Source organism: Leucoraja erinacea, chromosome 11 (assembly GCF_028641065.1).
Source record: "Leucoraja erinacea ecotype New England chromosome 11, Leri_hhj_1, whole genome shotgun sequence".
NCBI lineage: Eukaryota > Metazoa > Chordata > Chondrichthyes > Rajiformes > Rajidae > Leucoraja > Leucoraja erinaceus.
The window spans coordinates 53,407,260-53,430,204 of record NC_073387.1 but is presented as its reverse complement, the minus strand read 5'-3'; the positions used below and the strand labels follow the sequence as shown (position 1 = coordinate 53,430,204).

At 45.2% G+C, this 22,945-nt stretch overlaps 1 protein-coding gene across 1 annotated transcript in view; it reads left to right on the top strand.

Moving 5' to 3' along the window:
- Nucleotides 1–20,957, top strand: part of LOC129701832 (phospholipid-transporting ATPase VB-like) — a 125,016-nt gene extending 104,059 nt beyond the window's left edge. The window contains exons 17-23 of the mRNA XM_055643301.1: nucleotides 2,188–2,264; nucleotides 4,966–5,091; nucleotides 7,027–7,227; nucleotides 10,368–10,448; nucleotides 10,541–10,645; nucleotides 17,254–17,441; nucleotides 19,374–20,957. Of these exons, the coding sequence (XP_055499276.1) occupies nucleotides 2,188–2,264; nucleotides 4,966–5,091; nucleotides 7,027–7,227; nucleotides 10,368–10,448; nucleotides 10,541–10,645; nucleotides 17,254–17,441; nucleotides 19,374–19,653 (1,058 nt within the window). The 3' untranslated portion in view covers nucleotides 19,654–20,957. The remainder of the gene's footprint in view (nucleotides 1–2,187; nucleotides 2,265–4,965; nucleotides 5,092–7,026; nucleotides 7,228–10,367; nucleotides 10,449–10,540; nucleotides 10,646–17,253; nucleotides 17,442–19,373) is intronic.
- Nucleotides 20,958–22,945: the final 1,988 nt, after the last annotated feature.

Here is a 22,945-nt window from a genome sequence, read left to right as displayed (position 1 = left end):
GGGCGCTGTGAGGAGAGCAGCTCTACCCGCTGCGCCACTGTGGCGTTGCCCGAATAATACAGCTAATTACCATGTCGCTAAGATAATTACTACCTCTACTTGGAAAAAACTGCCCTGAAATCTCCTTTTAATCTCTCACCTTCAGCCTGTGCCCTCTAGTTTGAGATATCCTATCCTAGCCTTTCTGTGCATTACAAGCATTATATAAAATCCCAGAGATAAAAGCAGAAATTTCCAGAAATACTCAGCAGGTCAGGCAGCATCTGCAATGATACAAGCAGAATTAACATATTGGGTTGATAATCTTTCATTCATTCTGATGCAAAGTAATCGAGCTGAAATGCTAACTCTGATTCTCCTTTCGCAGGTTTGTTTATTAGTTTAGTTTAGAGATACAGCGAGGAAACAGGCCCTTCGACCCACCGAGTCCGTGCTGACCAGCGATCCCCGCACATTAACACTATCCTACACCCACCTGGGACACATCTGCACTTTAGTCTTTTTTTAACTGTTTTGACAATTTTACTGTTGTACTGTTCTTTTTACAAACCATGTTCTCGGGGTATCTAAATCTAAATTTTATTAGTTATTTAAGTTATGACATCGGATGGAAGCTGCATACCAAATCTTGTTGCGCTTATGTGCAATGACAATAAAATACATTATTATTATTATTGTTATTATTATTATTATTATTAAGCTAATTAATCTACAAAACTGTACGTTTTTGGAGTGTGGGAGGAAACCGAAGGTCATGGGGAGAACGTACAAACTCCGTACAGACAGCATCCATAGTTCGGATCGAACCCGGGTCTCTGGCGCTGTAAACGCAGTAAAGGCAGCAACTCTACCGCTGCGCCACAACACGGTGTTGCCTAAACTACGGAACATGTGCAACGCTCTATGTTTTTATCTCAAACTTATTCTTGGGCAGATTATTTGAGGTAGATGAAGTTGCTTAAGTGTAGAATTGAGTTAAATGACAGGAAGTTTGTTTTTTTTCCCCCAGAGTCCGCAACATTCAAAACAAGTTGTCTCCTTGTGAAATCTGCACACATTCTCTACAAATATTAAAAATGCAACTGGATAGTTTTCTAGCTGTGAGGAATATAAAATGATAGGAAAGATGCACAAAAATAGTGGTGATATTTCTGGAGCACCATGATGCCTAAGAACTTGCTTTGATGTATTCAGGGGCCTTCAGCTGAATTTAGAGTTACAGAGATACAGTGTGGAAGCAGGCTCTTTGGCCCACTAGGTCCACGTCGACCATCAATCACCTATTCTCACTATTTCTGTGTTATCCCATTATAGCATCCTACACACTTTGGGGCAATTTACAGAAGCCAATTCGTCTACAAACCTGGAGGTCTTTGGGATGTGGGAAGGAACCAGGGTCACCCAGAGGAAACGTATTCGGTCACAGGGAGAATTTACAAACTCCGTACAGGCAGCACCCGTAGTCAGGATCGAACCGGGGTCTCTGGCGCTGTGAGGCAGCAACTCTACCGTTGTGCTACTGTGCCGCCCATCACTTGCTCAGGTTTTCTACTCTCCCTAGACTGGGGTTTTGAGCGTGTTTTTAAAATGATCTCAAGTCACTCTGTGGGTGAGACATGTTGGAACTATGGTGTTTAATCCAATGAAACTCATTTGGAAGGCTTTCATGGTTTTGCTGGTCTCTTGACATCATGTTTGGCACTTTGAAGAGCCCGTCACTGTGTTTAATTTAGTTTATTGTCACGTGTACCGAGGTACAGTGAAAAACTTTTGATGCGTGCCAACCAGTCAGCGGAAAGAAAATACATGATTACAATCGAGCCGTCCCCAGCGTCGAGACATGATAAAGGGTATAATGTTTTGTGCAAGACAAAGTCCTGTAACATCCAATTAAAGGTAATCTGAGGGTCTCCAATGAGGTAGATGGTAGCTCCAGACTACTCTCCAGTTGTTGATCGAACAGCACAGTTGCCTGATAACAGCTGGGAAGAAACTGTCCCTGGATCTACTATACTGGTCTATGTTTACTTTCTTATCTCTGTTCTTTCATACTTCCGCTATTTGTCAAACAGACTTGGCTTATATTCCAATAAGACGCATTGCAATAGCTCGCTAGAGATCAATTAGTGACTGGCTATCCATGGAAAGAAGTGTTAAAATGTTAAAATGTTTTAATTTATATTCTAGGTGATGGGTCAAATGATGTCAGTATGATCCAAGCTGCTGATGTGGGCATTGGGATTACAGGTCAAGAAGGAATGCAGGTATTTGACATGTAGCTGTAAGATAATGAATCACAATGGAAATATCGTTGGTTTAGAACATTCTTTCTCCACTGGCATTATATGGTACTAAATATGTGTATATTCATGTTCAGTGTGACTTGGTAAGTGGGCAGATGCATGGCAGATGCAGTTTAACGTGGATAAATGTGAGGTTACCCACTTTGGTAGCAAAAACAGGAAGGCAGATTACTATCTAAACGGTGTCAAGTTGGGAAAAGGGGAAGTAATAATAATAATAATAATAATACATTTTATTTATGGGCGCCTTTCAAGACGGATCTGGGGGTCCTTGTTCATCAGTCAATGAAAGTAAGCATGCAGGTACAGCAGGCAGTGAAGAAAGTGAATGGCATGTTGGCCTTTATGACAAGAGGAGTTGAGTTGAGGAGCAAAGAGGTCTTTCTGCAGTTGTATAGGGCCCTAGTGAGACCATACCTGGAGTATCGTTTGCAGTTTTTGTCCCCTAATTTGAGGAAGGACATTCTTGCTATTGAGGGAATGCAGCGTAGGTTTACAAGGTTAATTCCCGAGATGGTGTGACTGTCATATGCTGAGAGAATGGAGCAGCTGGGCTTGTATACTCTGGAGTTTCGAAGGATGAGAGGAGATCTTATTGACACATCTAAGATTATTAAGGGTTTGGACACGCTAGAGGCAGAAAACATGTTCCCGATGTTGTGGGAGTCCAGAACCAGGAGCCACAGTTTAAGAATAAGTGGTAAGCCATTTAGAACGGAGACGAGGAAACACTTTTTCTCACAGAGAGTGGTGAGTCTGTGGAATTCTCTGCCTCAGAGGGTGGTGGAGACCGGTTCTCTGGATACTTTCAAGAGAGATTAGATAGGGCTCTTAAAGATAGCGGAGTCAGGGGATATGAGGAGAAGGCAGGAACGGGGTACTGATTGGGGATGATCAGCCATGATCACATTGAATGGCAGTGCTGGCTCAAGGGGCCGAATGGCCTACTCCTGCACCTGTTATCTATTGTCTATTGTTCAGCTTTCATTTAATAATTCTTGGAATACTGTGCATAGTATCGAGAAAGTTGAGTTGTGATCACCGTATTATGCAAAGTATATGTCCATCAGGAATAGAGGATCAGGCAGGATAAACTTCATGTTAGAAAAAAATGGTTGAGTCTTGACCTAATACATGTCTTTAAAGTTAAAAGAAGATCTGGTGGCAAAATTCGATCATGTAGAACCAACGTTATGTGTGCTAAGCATTTACAAAACAAATTGCTGAATATTTAGTTTTGAGATACAACATGGAAACAAGCTCTTTGGCTCACCAGGTCCATGCCAACCATCGATCACATGTACACCAGTTCTATGTTAGACCACTTTAGCATCCTGCACACTAGTTGCGATTTACAGAGGCCAATTAACCTGCAAAACTCCACATCTTAGGAATAAGGGAGGAAACCGGAGCACCAAGGGGAAAACCCACGTGGTCACAGGGAGAACGTACAAACTCTGCACAGACAGCTGCTGTCAGGATTGAACCCAGGACTTTGGCACCGTGAGGCAGCAGCGTACCTCTGTGCCAGCCTGATTATGTACTTTTGGCCACAATACCTGAGTTTGCAGGATTGCTTGTATGTCCTCCAAGCCAATAACGTGTTAATGAATTGAAATTTTAATGTTGGTGCCCTTGGCTTGTAAGCTACCCAATATGATGTGTTATCCTTCAACTTTGCATGTGTCCTCATTATGGCAACGGAGAAGGCCAAGGATAGATAGGTTGGCATGGGAATAGGAAGGGGAGTTGATGTGACTAGCAACTAGAAGCTCCAGTTGGCCTTGGTGGGAAGAGCATAAGTGTTCAGTGAAGTTGGCAACTTGGCTGGGGCGGTGCAGTGCTAGAGTTGCTGCCCTATGGCGCTAATGGCCTTGGTTCGATCCTGACTGCGGATGCTGTCAGGGCGGAGTCTGTACGTTCTCCCCGTGACCACACATGTTTTCTCCGAGTGCTCAGGTTTCCTCCTACACTCCAAGGACGTGCAGGTTTGAAGGTTAATTGGTTTCTGCAACTTGTCTATAATGTGTAGGATAATGCCAGTGTACGGGGTGATTATTGGACGGCACGGATTCGATGGGCCGAAGGGCCTGTTTCCACGCTGTATCTCTAAACTAAGACTACGTTTGGTTCCACCAGTGTAGGGGAGGCCATATCGAGAGCGTGAGGAACTTGGTGAATTCTGAGTTTAACCAGAGGTGGCACAAACAGTGGAATGTATTTCCACAAGAGTAAAGTTGGTGTCAATTTTGATGAGTCCATGTTAGCATGGAAGGAATAAGGTCATAGGTGATAGGAGCATAATTAGGCCATTTTAGCCCATCATCTAATCGCCATTCAATCATGGCTGATCTATCTCTCCCTCTTAACCCCATTCTCCTGCCTTCTCCCCATAACCCGTGACACCCGTATTAATCAAGAATCTAAAAATATCCATTGATATGGCCCCGACAGCTTGCTGTGGCAAAGAATTCCACAGTTTCACCACCCTCTGACAAAATAAATTCCTCCTCATCTGCTTCTTAAAGGAATCGAGCTGCATTCTAAAGTAAGGGAGGGGTCGTGTCAGTGGAGCATGGAACGTGAGCAAACAAGCTGGTGTTCTGTGTTGTATGATCTATGCATTTATTGTTTTCTCTTCCATAATATTCTGTGTTTATAGGCTGTGATGGCGAGTGATTTTGCAATCTCTCATTTTAAATACCTCAGAAAGTTGTTGCTGGTTCATGGCCACTGGTGCCACAGCCGCTTGGCTAATATGATCATTTACTACTTCTACAAGAATGTGGTAAGTGGACAACTTTGACTTTTAGATGAACATTTGCAGGCTTATCATAATCATTCCTAAATCACATACAGTAGACACTCTCCTTATATTGCTAAGCTCGAGAGGTTATTAAGCTGAAATTTTGGGGTATCTTGTTCCATTTGGGCACTCCTAGTCGGGTCAAACTCTTCTGTAAATGCAATCGTAAACCAAGTACTATTATCGGTTATCAATAAAGTCCAGAGGGCGGGGACACTTGCAACGTTTGTGAAACAGATGGGTACATGGATAGGACAGGCTTGGAGGGATATGGGCCAAAGGCAGGCAGGTGAGATTAGTGGCGATGGGACATGATGGTCGGTGTAGGCAAGTTGGGCCGAAGGGCTTGTTTCCACGCTGTGTGAATCTATGAGTCTATGACTGCCAAATAATGCAAGGCAGATGGCAAGTGGAGTAAGACACTTGAACTTTAGAACATTGAACAATGCAGAAGAGGAACAGGCTCTTGGGCCCACAAGGTCACGGCCGTAACCTTGCTGTTGGCCACTGGGGGGCATCGTCCAACAATCCGGCACAAAATTAGGCATTATTTTTAATGTTACTATTTAGTTTATTTGATGCAGGTGAGGGGGTTTTGAGGCAGGCGGAACGTATCGTGTTCTCCAGAGATGCTGCCTGATCCACGGTGTAAATTCAGGCTTTGTGGATTATATTGTGAAGCAGCATCTGCTATTTGGGTCTGAAGAAGGGTCTCGGCCCGAAACGTTGCCTATTTCCTTCCCTCCATAGATACTGCTGCACCTGCTGAGTTTCTCCAACACTTTTGTCCACCTTCTGCCATTACTTATTCCTCAACGTTTTGATCAAGATCCTGAACGGTCTGATCAGCTTGATTCAATCGGAACAAGGGACCAGGCCCAAAACGTCGCTTGTAGTTTAGTTTTAGTTTCAGTGTTAGTTTCTCTCACGTGTAGCGAAGTACAGTGAAACGCTTTTATTGCGTGCTGTCCAGTCGGCAGAAAAACAATGCATAATTACAGTCGAGCCATTTACAGTGTGTAGATACATGATAAGGGGATAGGATTTAGTGCAAGGTAAAGCCAGCAAAGTCCGATCAAGGATAGTCTGAGTGTTTAAGAAAGAACTGCAAATGCTGGAAAAATCGAAGGTAGACAAAAATGCTGGAGAAACTCAGCGGGTGAGGCAGCATCTATAGAGGTGATGTTTCAGGTCGAGACCCTTCTTCGGGATAGTCTGAGGATCACCAACAAGGTTCAGCATTGCTCTCTGGTTGTGGTAGGATGGTACAGTTGCATGATAACAGCTGGGAAGAAACTGTCTCTGAATCTGGAGGTGTTTATTCCATTCTTGTTTATTCCATTCACAGATGCTGCCTGACCTGCAAAGTTCTTCCTAAACTTGTGCTTTGCTCGCGCTTGGTATCTTACTCTAGTTTAGTTTATTATCACGTGTACAGAGGTACACTGAAAGTTTTTGTTGCGCGCTAAGACTATACATGATTGCACGCATGCCGCCCACAGTATACAGATACATGATGAAGGAAATAACGTTTAGTGCATGAGAAAGTCCGATTAAAGATGGTCTGATGGTCTCCAATGAGGTGTGTCGTAGCTCACCAAGGACGTTTGTTAGCAAAACAAAAGGACGCAGAGTGCTGGAGTAACTCAGTGGGTCGGGCAGCATCTCTTGAGAACATTGGCAGGGAACCTTTCAGTCAGACTGGCTGAAGTGCGTCCCGACCTGAAACGTCACCTATCCATGTTCTCCAGAGATGCTGCCTGACCCGCTGAGTTACTCCAGCACTTTGTATCTTTTTTGGTGCAAACCAGCATCTGCAGTTCCTTGTTTCTGGGATAGTTTGTACATTTGGTAGTCCTGCTGAGCGTGATGTGATGTTAATATTCTGAACCTTTTTCCCCATTTTCCTCTTCATAGGCCTATGTGAATCTACTCTTCTGGTACCAGTTCTATTGCGGGTTTAGTGGATCTTCGATGATTGACTATTGGCTGATGATTTTCTTCAACCTCCTCTTCACCTCCCTTCCTCCATTAACATGTGGGATACTGGATAAGGACGTTTCTGCAGAGATGCTATTAGAGTTTCCTGAACTGTACAGAAGCTGTCAGCGATCGGGGGTAAATAACATAGAAACATAGAAAATAAGTGCAGGAGTAGGCCATTCGGCCCTTCGAGCCTGCACCGCCATTCAATATGATCATGGCTGATCATCCAACTCAGTATCCTGTACCTGCCTTCTCTCCATACCACCTCATCCCTTTAGCCACAAGGGCCACATCTAACTCCCTCTTAAATATAGCCAATGAACTGGCCTCAACTACCTTCTGTGGCAAAGAATTCCAGAGATTCACCACTCTCTGTGTGAAAAATGTTTTTTTCATCTCGGTCCTAAAGGATTTCCCCTTTATCCTTAAACTGTGACCCCTTGTTCTGGACTTCCCCAGCATCGAGAACAATCTTCCTGCATCTAGCCTGTCCAACCCCTTAAGAATTTTGTAAGTTTCTATAAGATCCCCCCTCAATCTTCTAAATTCTAGCGAGTACAAGCCGAGTCTATCCAGTCTTTCTTCATATGAAAGTCCTGACATCCCAGGAATCAGTCTGGTGAACCTTCTCTATACTCCCTCTATGGCAAGAACGTCATTATCTTTTACATAGTAGCGTGAAACGCCTGTGGATCGGGTATTTTTTTGCCTTTCATCTGGGCGGCACAGTGGCGCAGCGGCTGAGTTGCTGCCTCAAAGCGCCAGAGACCCGGGTTCGATCCTGACTACGGGTGCTGTCTGTATGGAGTTTCTATGTTCTCCCCGTCACCTGCCTGGGATTTCTCCGATATCTTCTCTCCACACTCCAAAGATGTCCAGGTTTGTAGGTTCATTGGTACACAAAATTGCTGGAGAAACTCAGCGGGTGCAGCAGCATCTAGGAGCGAAGGAAATAGGCAATGTTTCGGGCCGAAACCCTTCTTCAGACTGATGGGGGGTGGGGGGGGGGGAAGAAGGAACGAAAAGGGGAGGAGGAGGAGCCCGAGGGCGGGCGGATAGGAGGGTGGGAGGAGACAGCTAGAGGGTTAAGGAAGGGGAGGAGACAGTAAGGGCTAGCAAAATTGGGAGAATTCAATGTTAATGCCATCCGGACGCAAGGTCCCCAGGCGGAATATGAGGTGCTGTTCCTCCGGGTTCATTGGCTTTGGTAAAGATTGCAAATTGTTCCCAGTGTGTGGGATTGTGCTAGTGTATGGGGGATTGCTGATCAGTGAGTACTTGGTTGGCCAAAGGGTCTGATTCCGTGCTGTGTCTCTAAACTAAAACAAGTTTGCAACACTTAGGTCCTGTTTTTCTTGGTAGAAAATAACAGGGAAATATTGGCCAGGATTCAACATAATAATAATAATAATAATAATAATAATAATAATAATAATAACTTTATTTATAGAGCACTCTAAAAACAACCAGTGTTGCCACAAAGTGCTGTACATGACTAATCATGGACAAAAAAAATTATTACACGACAATAAAAACACTAGAAGGGAAAGTAACAACAATAAAATTAAAAACATTAAAAGCACTAAAACAGGAGCAAAGTCTCAAGCAGGGTCAAAAGCCAAGGAATATAAATGTGTTTTAATACTGGTTTTGAAGATGGACAGTGAGGGGGCCTGTCTGATGTGCAACGGCAGAGTGTTCCATAACGCCGGAGCAGCAACAGAGAAGGCTCTATCCCCTCTGAGCTTCCGCTTAGACCTCGGTACCTCCAGGAGCAGCTGATCAGCTGACCTGAGGCACCGGGCAGGAGCGTATGGATGAAGCAGCTCAGAGAGGTAAGGCGGGGCGAGCCCATTCAAAGATTTAGAAACAAATAAAATAATTTTAAAATGAACTCGAAAGTGCACCGGGAGCCAGTGAAGGGAGGCCAGAATTGGCGTTATGTGCTCCCTCTTTCGTGTTCCAGTTAAAAGATGGGAACAGGGAGTCTGTATCTCAGTGTAATTTAATTATTGTCACGTGTACCGAGGTACAGCAAAAAGCTTTTGTTTGTGTGCTATCCAATCAAATCTGAAAATATCATAGATGAATATAATCAGACCAAACACAACCAAGTTGGGAAGAGAAAGATACCAGGGTGCAGAAAATTATTTTTCAGAAATGATGTTCAGTCCGAAGAAGGGTCCCGACCTGAAACGTCACCTGGTCATGTTGTCCATGTTTACCAGAGATGCTGCCTGACCTGCTGAGTTACTCCAGCACTTTCTATGTTTCCTTGTTAAACAAGAATCTGCAGTTCCTTGTTTCTACATGTTGCCCTGCCTCTCCTCCAGTCCAGCTTTCTTTCTCTTCCACCCCCCCTCCAACAATCAGTCTGAAGGATCATAACCCCAAGCCTCACTCACCATGTTTTCCAGAGATGCCGCTGGGCCCGCTGAGTTACTCCAGCACGTTGTGTCTTGTTTGTAAACTAGTACCTTCAGTTCCTTGTATTCATATTATCTACAAGATACAAGATACATTTATTTGTCAAATGAGATCACCATACAGCCATACAATAAAAATAAAGAACACAACACACGATAGACTTGAACATAAAACATCCCCACACAGCAGAATCAAAGTTTCCCACTGTGAGGGAAGGCACCAAAGTCAGTCTCTTCCTCCAATGTTCGCCAATGTTCTCCCCGAGCCCTCCGCAGTCGCCGCTACGGGCGGCCCGATGTTCAGGCCCGCTCGCCGGGGTGATGTAAGTCCGACGTCGGGGCTGGGGGACTACCTCAGCGGCCTGGACATCAGAGTTGGCTTGGCTAATGAGAAGGATATGCAAGGAGATGGTGGGTTAGGCATGAATGGACAGTGGCGTCGGGAGGGACCCACACTGCCGAGAGGGAGGGGGGTCGTTGGAGAGCGAGGAGGGGGCCCCAGTGGGGACCACCAAGAACGTAGAGGGGCCCAGTATGAGGGGGGGGGCTCCAGTCGTGTGAAGCAGCAGGCCTGGTTCGCCGCTACGAGATACGATCGTTCAATGAACGTTTTGTAACTTTATCGGGCCAGATACGTGGCGACTCTTTGTGTACTGCCTCGGTGAGGTCCACTCTATGGTTTTAACAGGTTGAACGGAAAAACTCAATGTCATTGCATCTAGGTACATGTGACAATAAAATATCATTGAATCAATGAATTGAAAATGTCAGCATCAGACAAAATAAATGCTTTGGTTAATTGCCACCAACCAGAAACCGAGCAGAATTTGTTAATGTCTGTTGCAGGCTTACAATCACTGGAGCTTCTGGATCACGATGCTGGATGCTTTTTATCAAAGCCTTGTCTGTTTTTTTGTTCCATACTTTGTAAGTATTGATGTCATTCATATTTGGAGTTATCCTTGAACAGTTTCATGCTTCACCTTTACTAGAAAATCGCTTTTATCTTATTTTTCAAGACATATCAAGGCTCGAATATTGATATCTTCACATTTGGAACGCCAATGAACACACTGTCCCTCTTCACAATCGTAGCCCACCTCGCCATCGAAACCAAAACCTGGGTAAGTCCAAACCTTAGAAAAATGTCCCGTTGAATCGGAGCAGAAAACGACAGCACATACCGTTGAATTTTCATCTGAAATCCTACTGTATTACTTCATCAACTAAGACCATTCTTCTTCTTCGGAGGAGGAGCGGAAAGAAAACTGAGAGGCAGAGAGGAGAGGCAGAGGACAAAATGTAGAAACAAAGAACTGCAGACGCTGGTTTACCAAGTAAAAGACGCATATTGCAAGAGTTAGATAGGAACGTGTACACAAGTAAAGAGGCTGTCCCACTGTACGAGCTAATTCAAGAGTTCTCCCGAGTTACCCCTGATTCAAACTCGGAGAATTACGGTAATGGCTGCTCGTAAGTACTCAAGGCTCTCGTGGACATTTTTCAACATGTTGAAAAATCTTCACGCGTCTTCACGAGATTACCGCGTTTCCCGAGTACCTGCCGTTAGCGTTACGAGCCGCGAAGAGACGTTCTAAGCTCCGACATACCCGCTACGTACATTCTACGTGCTTACCACGAGTTTGATTTTTTTTTAAACTCGGGAGAGCTCTTGAATTACCTCGAACAGTGGGACAGGCCCTTAAGCAAGCTGAATGTTTCCACTAGTGGGAGAACCTAGGACTAGTGGTCACAGCCTCAGAATTAAAGGAAGGAGATGAGGAGAAATGTCTTTAGTCACAGGGTGGTGGAATTCTTTGCCACAGGAGGCTGTGGAGGCCAAGTCAGTGGATATTTTTAAGGCAGAGATAGATAGATTCTTCATTTGTACGGGTGTCAGGGGTTATGGGGAGAAGGCAGGAGAATGGAGTTAGGAGGGAGAGATAGATTAGCCATGATTGAATGATGGAGTAGACTTGATGGGCCAATTGGCCTAATTCTACTATTCCTTATGACCTAATGAATGGAAGGAGTACTCGATGTGAGAATACAGCGGACCTGTTGTGTACTTGTAGGCAAAAACAAGGAATTTCACTGTAGCCAGATATGTGACAATAAAATATCATCATCATATTGATGAGTCTGTGCCATGATTGTGATAATGTGAGCATATAGCAGTAATATTCAATCTGATGGTATTACTATCTTTAATGAGGCAAAACAATATTCTCTGCCCTATTAGCTCAGATAAATGAAAGCAAATGCCAAATTAGCTCGATGTAGTTAACCCTAAATAGATTTCAGCTTTGCAAAAAAATAAGATTAATGACCAAGATTATGTTAGTACTTTAAATAAAAGAAAGTGCAGGATGTAGGATTTGTACATTATTGTCTTGGTGCGAATATCTTAAATGGTGGTTAGCGGTAGAGTTGTTGTCTAACAGCACCAGAGACCCAGGTCCGATCCTGACTACGGGTGCCGACTGTACGGAGTTTTTGACCTGCGTGGGTTTTCTCCGAGACCTTCGGTTTCCTCCCACACTCTATTGATGTACAGGTTTGTAGGGTAATTGGCTTGGCATAAATTGTCCCTAGTGTGCAGGATAGTGTTAGTGTGCGGGGAATTGCTGGTCAGTGTGGGCTTGGTGGGCCGAAGGGCCTGTTTCCACGCTGCATCTCTAAACTAAACTACACTAATAGTTACTAATAGAAAGCAAAAAAATAAATACATGCATTTTTGAAAGCAAACTTTTGTCCTGTAGTAGGGACCACATCTGCAAGTTATACGCACAATGAGTGGCTGGTAAAATAAATGTGATCATGATCACACAATATGTTTTGTATCAAGGACTGATTGAGCAATATTGGCTCTGATTGCAGATCATTTTCATATTAGAAAATTGTGCCTGCCTCAATAAGGGTAATATATTAAAAGAATTGTTCAAAATATGCTTGGTTAGTTCAGTTTACAAATAACGCATGGAAACAGGCCCTTTGGCCCATTGAGTCCGTGCTGGCAATCACACGAGTTCTATGCCATCCCACTTTCTCATCCACTCCCTACACACTTGGGATCATTTACGGAGGCACATGTCTTTGGGATGTGGGATGAAACCGGAGACAATAGACAATGGACAACAGGTGCAGGAGGAGGCCATTCAGCCCTTCGAGCCAGCACCGCCATTCAATGTGATCATGGCTGATCATCCCCAATCAGTACCCCATTCCTGCCTTCTCCCCATATCCCCTGACTCGCTATTTTTAAGAGCCCTATCCTGCTCTCTCTTAAAAGCATCCAGAGAACCTGCCTCCTCCGCCCTCTGATGCAGAGAATTCCACAGACTCACCACTCTCTGTGAGAAAAAGTATTTCCTTGTCTCCGTTCTAAATGGCTTACTCCTTATTCTTAAACTGTGGCCCCTGGTTCTGGACTCCCCCAACATCGGGAACATGTTTCCTGCCTCGAAGTACTTAACAATCTTATATGTTTCAATGAGAACACCTCTCATCCTTCTAAACTCCAGAGTGTACAAGCCCAGCTGCTCCATTCTCTCAGCATATGACAGTCCCGCCATCCCGGGAATTAACCGTGTAAACCTACGCTGCGTTTCCTCCGGAGCACCCGGAGGAAACTCGGGCGGTCACGGGGAGATCGTGCAGATTCCACACAGACAGCACCCGAGGTCAGGATTGAACCTGGGTCTCCAGCGCTGTGAGGCAGCAGCTCTACCAGCTGAGGCTCTGTTCAAAACTTGGTCAGTGTGATATTATTTCAATGATTTCCAACAAAGAATGTTGAAGTGTACAGATCAAGCATTAATTCTGAATATATGTAAATGCAACCTACATTCATTTACAATTGCTACCCACTTTTCCTGGATAGAATTAAATTAGTGCACTGGGGTTTCTTCCTATCATCAATACCTTTCACCACTACTAATCTCTCCTGCACTGTAGACCAGCCCAATACATAGAAACATAGAAATTAGGCGGAGGAGTAGGCCATTCGGCCCTTCGAGCCTGCACCGCCATTCAATATGATCATGGCTGATCATCCAACTCGGTATCCCGTACCTGCCTTCTCTCCATACCCTCTGATCCCCTTAGCCACAAGGGCCACATCTAACTCCCTCTTAAATATAGCCATTGAACTGGCCTCGACTACCCTCTGCGGCAGAGAGTTCCAGAGATTCACCACTCTCTGTGTGAAAAAAGTTCTTCTCATCTCGGTTTTAAAGGATTTCCCCCTTATCCTTAAGCTGTGACCCCTTGTCCTGGACTTCCCCAACATCGGGAGCAATACCCTCACTAGACAACCTGTCCGTTAACATTCACCTCCCCATAGTGATCCCATCCCCACTACTCACCTCCTAAGTTCATAAGTGATAGGAGCAGAAATAGGCCATTTGGCCCATCAAGTCTACTCTACCATTCAATCATGGCTGATTCATCTTTCTCTCTCAACCCCATTCTCCTGACCTCCCCATAAGCCCTGACACCCTTACTAATCGAGAATCTATCAATCTGCGCCTTAAAAATATCTGTTGACAGCCTCCACAGCGCCTGTGGCAATGAATCCCACAGATTCACCATCCTCTGACTAAATTCGTCCTCATCTCCTTCCTTAAGGTACGTCCTCTTATTCTCAGGTAGACAAAAGTGCTGGAGAAACTCAGCGGGCGCAGCAGCATCTATGGAGCGAAGGAAATAGGCAACGTTTCCGGCTGAAACCGTCCTCCTATTCTAAGACTATGCCCTCTGGACCTGGACTCTCACTTGCCCAAAACCTTCACTACACAACTTATGGGGGATTGCCTCTCATCCCCCACTGATCCTGTCCCCATTATTCATCAGCCAAATACCCTCACTAGACAACCTATGCTTTACACAGGGCGGCACGGTGGCGCAGCGGTAGAGTTGCTGCCTTAGAGCGCCATTGACCCGGGTTCGATCCTGACTACGGGTGCTGCCTGTATAGAGTTTGTACGTTCACCCTGTGACCACGTGGGCTTTCTCCGGGTGCTCAGGCTTCCATCCACACTCCAAAGACGTACAGGTTTGTAAGTTGATTGACTTCTGTAAATTGTAAGTTGTGCCTAGTGTGCAGGATAGTGCAGGTCAGCTCGAACATGATGGGTCGAAGGGCCTGTTTCCATGCTGTATGTCTAGCGTGTAGAGTCTACATATAGAATCAGAGCACCTACATCTGCAGCTTGCTTTAATTTGTATACAGGAACTCAATTATATCTTCCCCAGTCGATACCTTTGTCAGACTGCCTCTTTGGCAATGATTCATCAGAAGTTGAGCTTTGTAGTTGTAAAGCAGCAAATTGTTCCATGTTGGGACTCTATAATCCATACCACCTTTGATATCCGCACCAGGAAAGCATCATTGAATCCAGACTTCTTGCAAGGATATGGAAATTGAAAGTTATCCAGATTGCTTTGGTGAGAGTCCAGAGGATGTATCACCAGGTTTTTAAGAAAGGCGTGAGAGAGAAAACAGGGAATTATAGACCAGTTAGCCTGACATCGGTGGTGGGGAAGATGCTGGAGTCAATTATAAAAGATGAGATAGCCTAACATTTGGATAGCAGTGACAGGATCGGTCCGAGTCAGCATGGATTTACGAAGGGCAAATCATGCTTGTTAATCTTCTGGAATGTTTTGAAGATGTAACTGGGAAAATGGACAAGGGAGAGCCAGTGGATGCAGTGTACCTGGACTTTCAGAAAGCATTTGATAAGGTCCCACATAGGAGATTAGAGGGCAAAATGAGGGCACATGGTATTGGGGGTAGAGTGCTGACATGGATAGAGAAGTGGTTGGCAGACAGGAAACAAAGAGTAGGGGTTAACGGGTTCCTTTCAGAATGGCAGGCAGTGACTAGTGTGGTACCGCAAGGCTCGGTGCTGGGACTGCAGCTATTTACAATATACATCAATGATTTGGATGAAAGGATTCAAAGTAACATTAGCAAATTTGCAGATGACGCAAAGTTGGGTGGCAGTGTGAACTGTGAGGTGGATGCTCTGAGAATGCAGGGTGACTTGGACAGGTTGGGGGAGTGGGCTGATGCATGGCAGATGAAGTTTAATGAGGATAAATGTGAGGTTATCCACTTTGGTAGCAAAAACAGGAAGGCAGATTACTATCTAAATGGCGTCAAGTTGGGGAAAGGGGAAGAACAACGGGATCTGGGGGTCCTTGTACATCAGTCTACGAAAGTAAGCATGCAGGTACAGCAGGCAGTGAAGAAAGCGAATGGCATGTTGGCCTTTTTAACACGAGGAGTCGAATATAAGAGCAAAGAGGTCCTTCTGCAGTTGTACAGAGCCCTAGTGAGACCAACCTTGGAGCATTTTGTGCAGTTTTGGTCCCCTAATTTGAGAAAGAACATTCTTGCTATTGGGGGAGTGTAGCATAGGTTTACAAGGTTAATTCCCGGGATGGTGGGACTGTCATATGCTGAGAGAATGGAGTAGCTGGGCTTGTAAACTCTGGAGTTTAGAAGGATGAGAGGATATATCATTGAAACATATAAGATTATTAAGGGCTTGGACTCACTAGAGGCAGGAAACATGTTCCCGATGTTGGGGGAGTCCAGAACCAGGGGCCACAGTTTAAGAATAAGCAGTAAGCCATTTAGAACGGAGACGAGGAAACACGTTTTCTCACAGAGTGGTGAGTCTGTGGAATTCTCTGCCTCAGAGGGCGGTGGAGGCAGGTTCTCTGGATGCTTTCAAGAGAGAGCTAAATATGGCTCTTAAAAAATAGTGGAGTCAGGGGATATGGGGAGAAAGCAGGAACGGGGTACTGATTGGGGATGATCAGCCATGATCACATTGAATGGCGGTGCTGGCTCGAAGCGCCGAATGGCCTACTCCTGCACCTATTGTCTTTTGTCTATTTCTTTGAGTGGAATTACTTTCTATGGCCCCACTTGACCAACTTATCAAAAGTTTGAACATTCTGGTGCATTGCTAAAACGGTAGTCAGCTCATGAAATAAGTGGCAGGGCTTATAAGGAGAAGGCAGGCGAATGGGGTTGAGAGGGAAAAATAGATCAGCCATGATCGGACGGCGGAGTAGACTTGATGGGCCGAATGGCCTAATCCTGCTCCTATTACTTATGAACTCATCTCGGTCCATTTTCCTCTCCGAAGATGGGCACAAAATGCTGGAGTAACTCTGCGGGTCAGGCAGCATCTCTGGAGACAAGGAACAGGTGACAATTCGGGTCGAGACGCTTCTTCAATCTCGACCCGAAACGTCGCTTGTTCCTTTTCTCCAGAGATGCTGCCTGACCCGCCGTGTTTCTCCAGCATTTTTAGTCTATCTTCAGAGTAAACCAGCATCTCCAGTTCCTCCCTTACACATTCTCCTCGCCATTAGATGTGAAGAAATGAATGCCATTCAGCAAAGGTACACAAAAATGCTGGAGAAACTCAGCGGGTGCAGCAGCATCTATGGAGCAAAGGAAATAGGCAACGTTTCGGGCCGAAACCCTTCTTCTGTCTGAAGAAGGGTTTTGGCCCGAAACGTTGCCTATTTCCTTCACTCCATAGATGCTGCTGCACCCGCTGAGTTTCTCCAGCATTTTTTTGTACCTTCGATTTTCCAGCATCTGCAGTTCCTTCTTAAATGCTTTTCAGCAATATGGATCTGCTAATTGGCCTGGACTGTTTAATCAAGACAACTTATTCCTTTTGGCTTGAATCTCTTTTGACAGACTTGGCTGCATTGGGTTTCCACGATCGGAAGTATTGCATTCTATTTTCTGATTACACTGGTTTATAGTGCCGTCTGCGTCACCTGCAACAGCCCGTCAGATCCATATTGGATCATACAACGTCAGATGACCGACCCACTCTTCTACCTGGTCTGCCTCATCACACCAATCCTAGCCCTCTTACCCAGGTAAGCAACTATTTCCAATCAAGAGTAACTGAGAGAGGCTGCAGCAAAAAAAAAAAAAAATGGTAGTGGAGAGGTGTTGGGTTGGGATGGGATGGGGGTGGATTGGAAGTTCCAAATTGGAAATGGGGGAGATGGGGTGTTGCTGGTGGCAAGGAGTCTACAGTAAGGCAGGTGGGGAAGGTGCAGGAACCGGTTCTGTGTAGGGCAGTGTGTAGTTTGTCATAAGTGATGTGCACAGAATTAGGCCATTCGGCCCATCAAATCTCCTCCGCCATTCAATCATGGCTGATGTATCTTTCCCTACTAACCCCATTCTCCTGCCTTCACCCCATAACCCCTGACACCCTCATAATCTATCTATCTCTGCCTTAAAGATAACCTTTGAAGCTTTTCACTGTACCTCGGTACACGTGATAATAAACTAAACGGAACTGACTTGGCCTCCACAGCCTTCGGTGGCAAAGAATTCCACAGACTGAACAAGAGAGGTGGAGGTGGGGCAAAGCCTGGCTAATGATAGATTATGCATTAAGGGGTGGTTGGATTGGCAGATGGGCAGAGGAAGTGACAAAGGCTGGAAGTGAAAGGGGACAAGGGGGTGTATGATAAGAGAAACGAGGAACTGCGGATGCTGGTTTACAAAAAAAGACACAGATTGCTGGAGTAATTTGGTGGGTCAGGCAGCATTGGAGGAAAGGGGAATAGGAGTGAAATGTAAAGCTGGAGGCGGGGGGGGATATGAATGGAAGGGAAAGGGGGATAAATGGGGAATAGGTGACTCTGGGATGAGAGATGAGGCTAAAGAGGAGAGGAAAGGTGCAGTGTGCCTGAGGGGTTTGGGTGGTGGGAGATCTTTGTTCACATTGGAGGGGGTCGGTCACTGGGAAGAGTGGGAGGGGGTACAGAGGAAAGTTTTACTTAAAATTGGCAAATTCACTTTTCATGAGAATTCAGTTCCAGCATTGGGTTAGTTGAGTTTCGAGATGCAGCATGGAAATGGCCCCTTCAGCCCACCCAGTCTACACCGACCATCGATCACCCGTTCACGCTAGTTCTGCGTTATCCCACTTTCTCATCCACTCCCTGCACACGGGGGGGGGAGGGGGTAGAAATTACAGGGGGCCGATTAGCCTACAAACCCGCACGTCTTTGGGATATGGGAAGAAACAGGAGCACCCAAAGGAAACCCACGCGGTCATGGGTTTGAGGTCAGGATTGGACCTGGGCCTCTGCCGCACGTGAGGCAGCGGCACTATCAGATGTACCGCCCGTTATAAGCTGCCCAAGTGGCGCAGCGGGTAAAGTTGCTGCCTTACAGCGCCAGAGACCCGGGATTGATCCCGACCTGTGCTGTCTGTACGGAGTTTGTACGTTCTCCCCGTGACCTGCGAGGATTTTCTCAAGGATCTCTGATTTCCTCCCACACTCCAAAGACGTGCAGGTTTGTTGGCTATTTGGCTTGGTAAAATTGAAACATGTCCCAAGTGTGTGTAGGATAATGTTATGCCCCTGTCCCCACTTAAGAAACCTGAACGGAAAGCTCTGGAGACTTTGTGCCCCCACCCAAGGTTTCCGTGCTGTTCCCGGAGGTTTTTGTCAGTTTCCCTACCTGCTTCCACTACCTGCAACCTCCGGCAACCACCTGCAACCTCCGGGAACCGCACAGAAACCTTGGGTGGGGCGCAAAGTCTCCAGAGGTTTCCGTTCAGGTTTCCTAAGTGGGACAGGGGCATTAGTGTGCGGGGATCACTGGTGTGTGTGGACTCGGTGGGCCGAAGGGCCTGTTTCCAAGCTGTATCTCCAAACTAAACTAAAAGTGGAATTTGATCAATTTAATGTATTTAGGCTGAACACTCTTCTTTTTGGTGGCTTTTGTTTTAACCCTGTTGCATGGATGATGAGGAGTTTTCACATTTGTCTTTATATCGCCAGGTACCTCATTCGTAGTCTGCAAGGCACCTTATTCTCATCCCCCCTTCTCAAAGCTCGGCAACTGGACAATTTAGACAAATTGCAACAGTTTCAGGCCATAAGGGTTTGGAAAGGCCGTGACAACTCAGGGAATGATATGCCAAATTTAACAGAGTCTACTGATCAATCAAGAGAGGAACATGCCAATAATCCTTCTGCTGTAACAAGTAATCCTGCTTCTCAGTTTGTGTCTGTCCCAGTGGGAATAGCAGAAATTCGGAGTTCAGTCAATCGTGTCTGAAATTTAACAGTCATCGGCTCACAATTGACCTCGAAATAAAACCCACTGAGGACTGTGGTGAATCAGTACAATTAGAATCCACTTCAGAATTCAACGGGGTTGCGCCTCGTTTGTGTTGAGCGCTGATTTTTATTTTCCCTTTCAAGACCGTTCTTGCCCGAAAGCCTTGAAGTCAGACGTAAAGTTGATGAATTGGACAAAAAAACTGCCAAAGCTTCGGAAGATGCACAAAAATGCTGGAGAAACTCAGCGGGTGCAGCAGCATCTACGGAGCGAGGGAAATAGGCAACGTTTCGGGCCGAAACCCTTCTTCAGACTGATTCGGAAGATCTAGGAATCCATCAGTTACACTACTTCTGCTGGGCAACTTGAACAAAGAGTTTAATTGTGGAAAGTTGAGCAAGAACATAACGAACATTGGGAGACTCCCATTACTGAGAGGCTGATAATTCTCTGAAGGATTGTTCAGCCTCTCAATGCAAGGACTTCACCGCTAGGTCTCTTGCCTCTCGCGGCAAGTGAAACAACCTGAGATTAAATACCAAACAACCTTTTTTTACATTGAACTGTTACCATTTTTGGACCTTCGTGACTGTTTTTAAAAACATATTTGTATGAACTGAAGATAGACACAAAAATGCTGGAGTAACTCAGCGGGACAGGCAGCATCTCTGGAGAGAAGGAATGGGTGGCGTTTCGGGTCGAGACCTTCCTCCAGACTATTTTCGGTTTAAACCAGCATCTGCAGTTCCTTTTTATATATTTGTATCAACTGAGCAAGGAAATAACTTTTATTTTTACACCACAAAATCATGCTGGATCTAAACTTCATCGTACTTGACAACCCGAATCATTCGGTCGCTTACTATTTTAAATGATATGTTTATTGAGAGTCTAATGTTTACAATTTTTTAATGAATGAGCTGTGGAACAAGGATGGTTTATACCCTTGAGATATATGTATATATGAGTTGAGACATATGAAACAGTTTATCCCCCAAAATGATATTTGCCCTGTTCAGATTAACTGCTGATTGCTGCATTAGTAAATGACACAAGCTCATCTCCTGGCTGTAAGCAGTTATTAATGATATTGCTTTGAATCAGCTATGGCCAGTGTGGCTAGACGCAAAATGCTGGAGTAACTCAGTGGAAAAGGCAGCATCTCTGGAGAGAAGGAATGGGTGAGATACGTAGATCTACGTCGGAGATACATAGATCAGTCTGTAGAAGGGTCTCGACCCAAAACGTCACCCATTCCTTCTCTCCAGAGATGCTGCCTGTCCCGTTGAGTTATGCCCCTGTCCCACTTAGGAAACCTGAACGGAAACCTCTGGAGACTTTGTGCCCCACCCAAGGTTTCCGTGCGGTTCCCGGAGGTTTTTGTCAGTCTCCCCACCTGCTTCCACTACCCTCAACCTCCGGCAACCACCTGCAACCTCCGGGAACCGCACGGAAACCTTGGGTGGGGCGCAAAGTCTCCAGAGGTTTCCGTTCAGGTTTCCTAAGTGGGACATGGGGCATTTACTCAAGCATTTTGTGTCTGTCTTTGGTTTAAACCAGCATCTGCAGTTCCTCTGTACACATGGCCAGTGTGGGATCTGGTTTATTGTTGGTATCCACCGCAAGTTATTACTTTTACTGTGTATAACTTCCAAAGTTAAAAAGCACAATTATTTGCAATTCAGACTTGAATTGAATTCAAAAATTAAAAATGCGCATTCAGTGAGTGTATGGTGATAAATGCGGTTACGAATGTAGAGATGAACTAACAGACTCATAGAGTGTGGAAACAGGCCCTTCAGTCAAAGATAGATTAAACATGAAAACTATCAAGCCGTCCACAGTACACAGATAAAGGATGAAAGGTACAACATTTAGTGCAATGATATGACATTGAAATCCAATATAATCTGATTAAAGATAGTTTGAACGTTTGCAATGAGGGAGGTAGGAGGACTGCACTCTGGTTGATCAGAGGAACATTTAGTTGCCTAACATTAGCCAGTTGGGCAGAAACTGTTCCTTCAGATGGGATGTAAGTTCAATAGATGAATGGGAGCAGAAAACAGAATCGCAGGTCAAGCAGCACATGTGGAGTAGGATGTATCCATTTTGGTGGCAAAAACAGGAAAGTAGACTATTATCTAAATGGTGGCCGACTAGGAAAAGAGGAGATGCAGCGAGACCTAGGTGTCATGGTACACCAGTCATTGAAAGTAGGCATGCAGGTGCAGCAGGCAGTGAAGGAAGTGAATGGTATGTTAGCTTTCATAGCAAAAGGATTTGAGTATAGGAGCAGGGAGGTTCTACTGCAGTTGTACAGGGTCTTGGTGAGACCACACCTGGAGTATTGCGTACAGTTTTGGTCTCCAAATCTGAGGAAGGACATTATTGCCATAGAGGGAGTGCAGAGAAGGTTCACCAGTCTGATTCCTGGGATGTCAGGATTGTCTTATGAAGAAAGACTGGATAGACTTGGTTTATACTCTCTAGAATTTAGGAGATTGAGAGGGGATCTTATAGAAACTTACAAAATTCTTAAGGGGTTGGACAGGCTAGATGCAGGAAGATTGCTCCCGATGTTGGGGAAGTCCAGGACAAGGGGTCACAGCTTAAGGATAAGGGGGAAATCCTTTAAAACCGAGATGAGAAGAACTTTTTTCACACAGAGAGTGGTGAATCTCTGGAACTCTCTGCTGCAGAGGGTAGTTGAGGCCAGTTCATTGGCTATATTTAAGAGGGAGTTAGATGTGGCCCTTGTGGCTAAGGGGATCAGAGGGTATGGAGAGAAGGCAGGTACGGGATACTGAGTTGGATGATCAGCCATGATCATATTGAATGACGGTGCAGGCTCGACGGGCCGAATGGCCTACTCCTGCACCTAATTATATGATATAATGTCTATGTTTCTATGTAGATCTTTTGTCCGAGTTGGCCAATTCCAACATAAAGCGGGAGAGCTGGTTCTCTGTTGAATTATAATTTCAATGCTGAGGTGTGTATGGTACCCAGCTGGGAGATGAGTTACTGTTCCTTGCGCTTATGTTGTGGTTCATTGGATCAGTAGAAGAGGCCAACGTCTAAGTTGTTGGTGGAGGTCAGCGGGAGAACTGGCTGCAAGCTCAGGGTAATAAGTTTTGCATGGTGCTACTACGAATTTGTGGTCAGTTTTCAGTTTGGTTCAGTTTCGAGATACAGGGGCGCTCGGTCCACCAAGTCCACACCGACTAGTGATCACCCGTGCACTGGATCTTTCCCACACGCATTGGAAAATTTAACAGAAGCCATT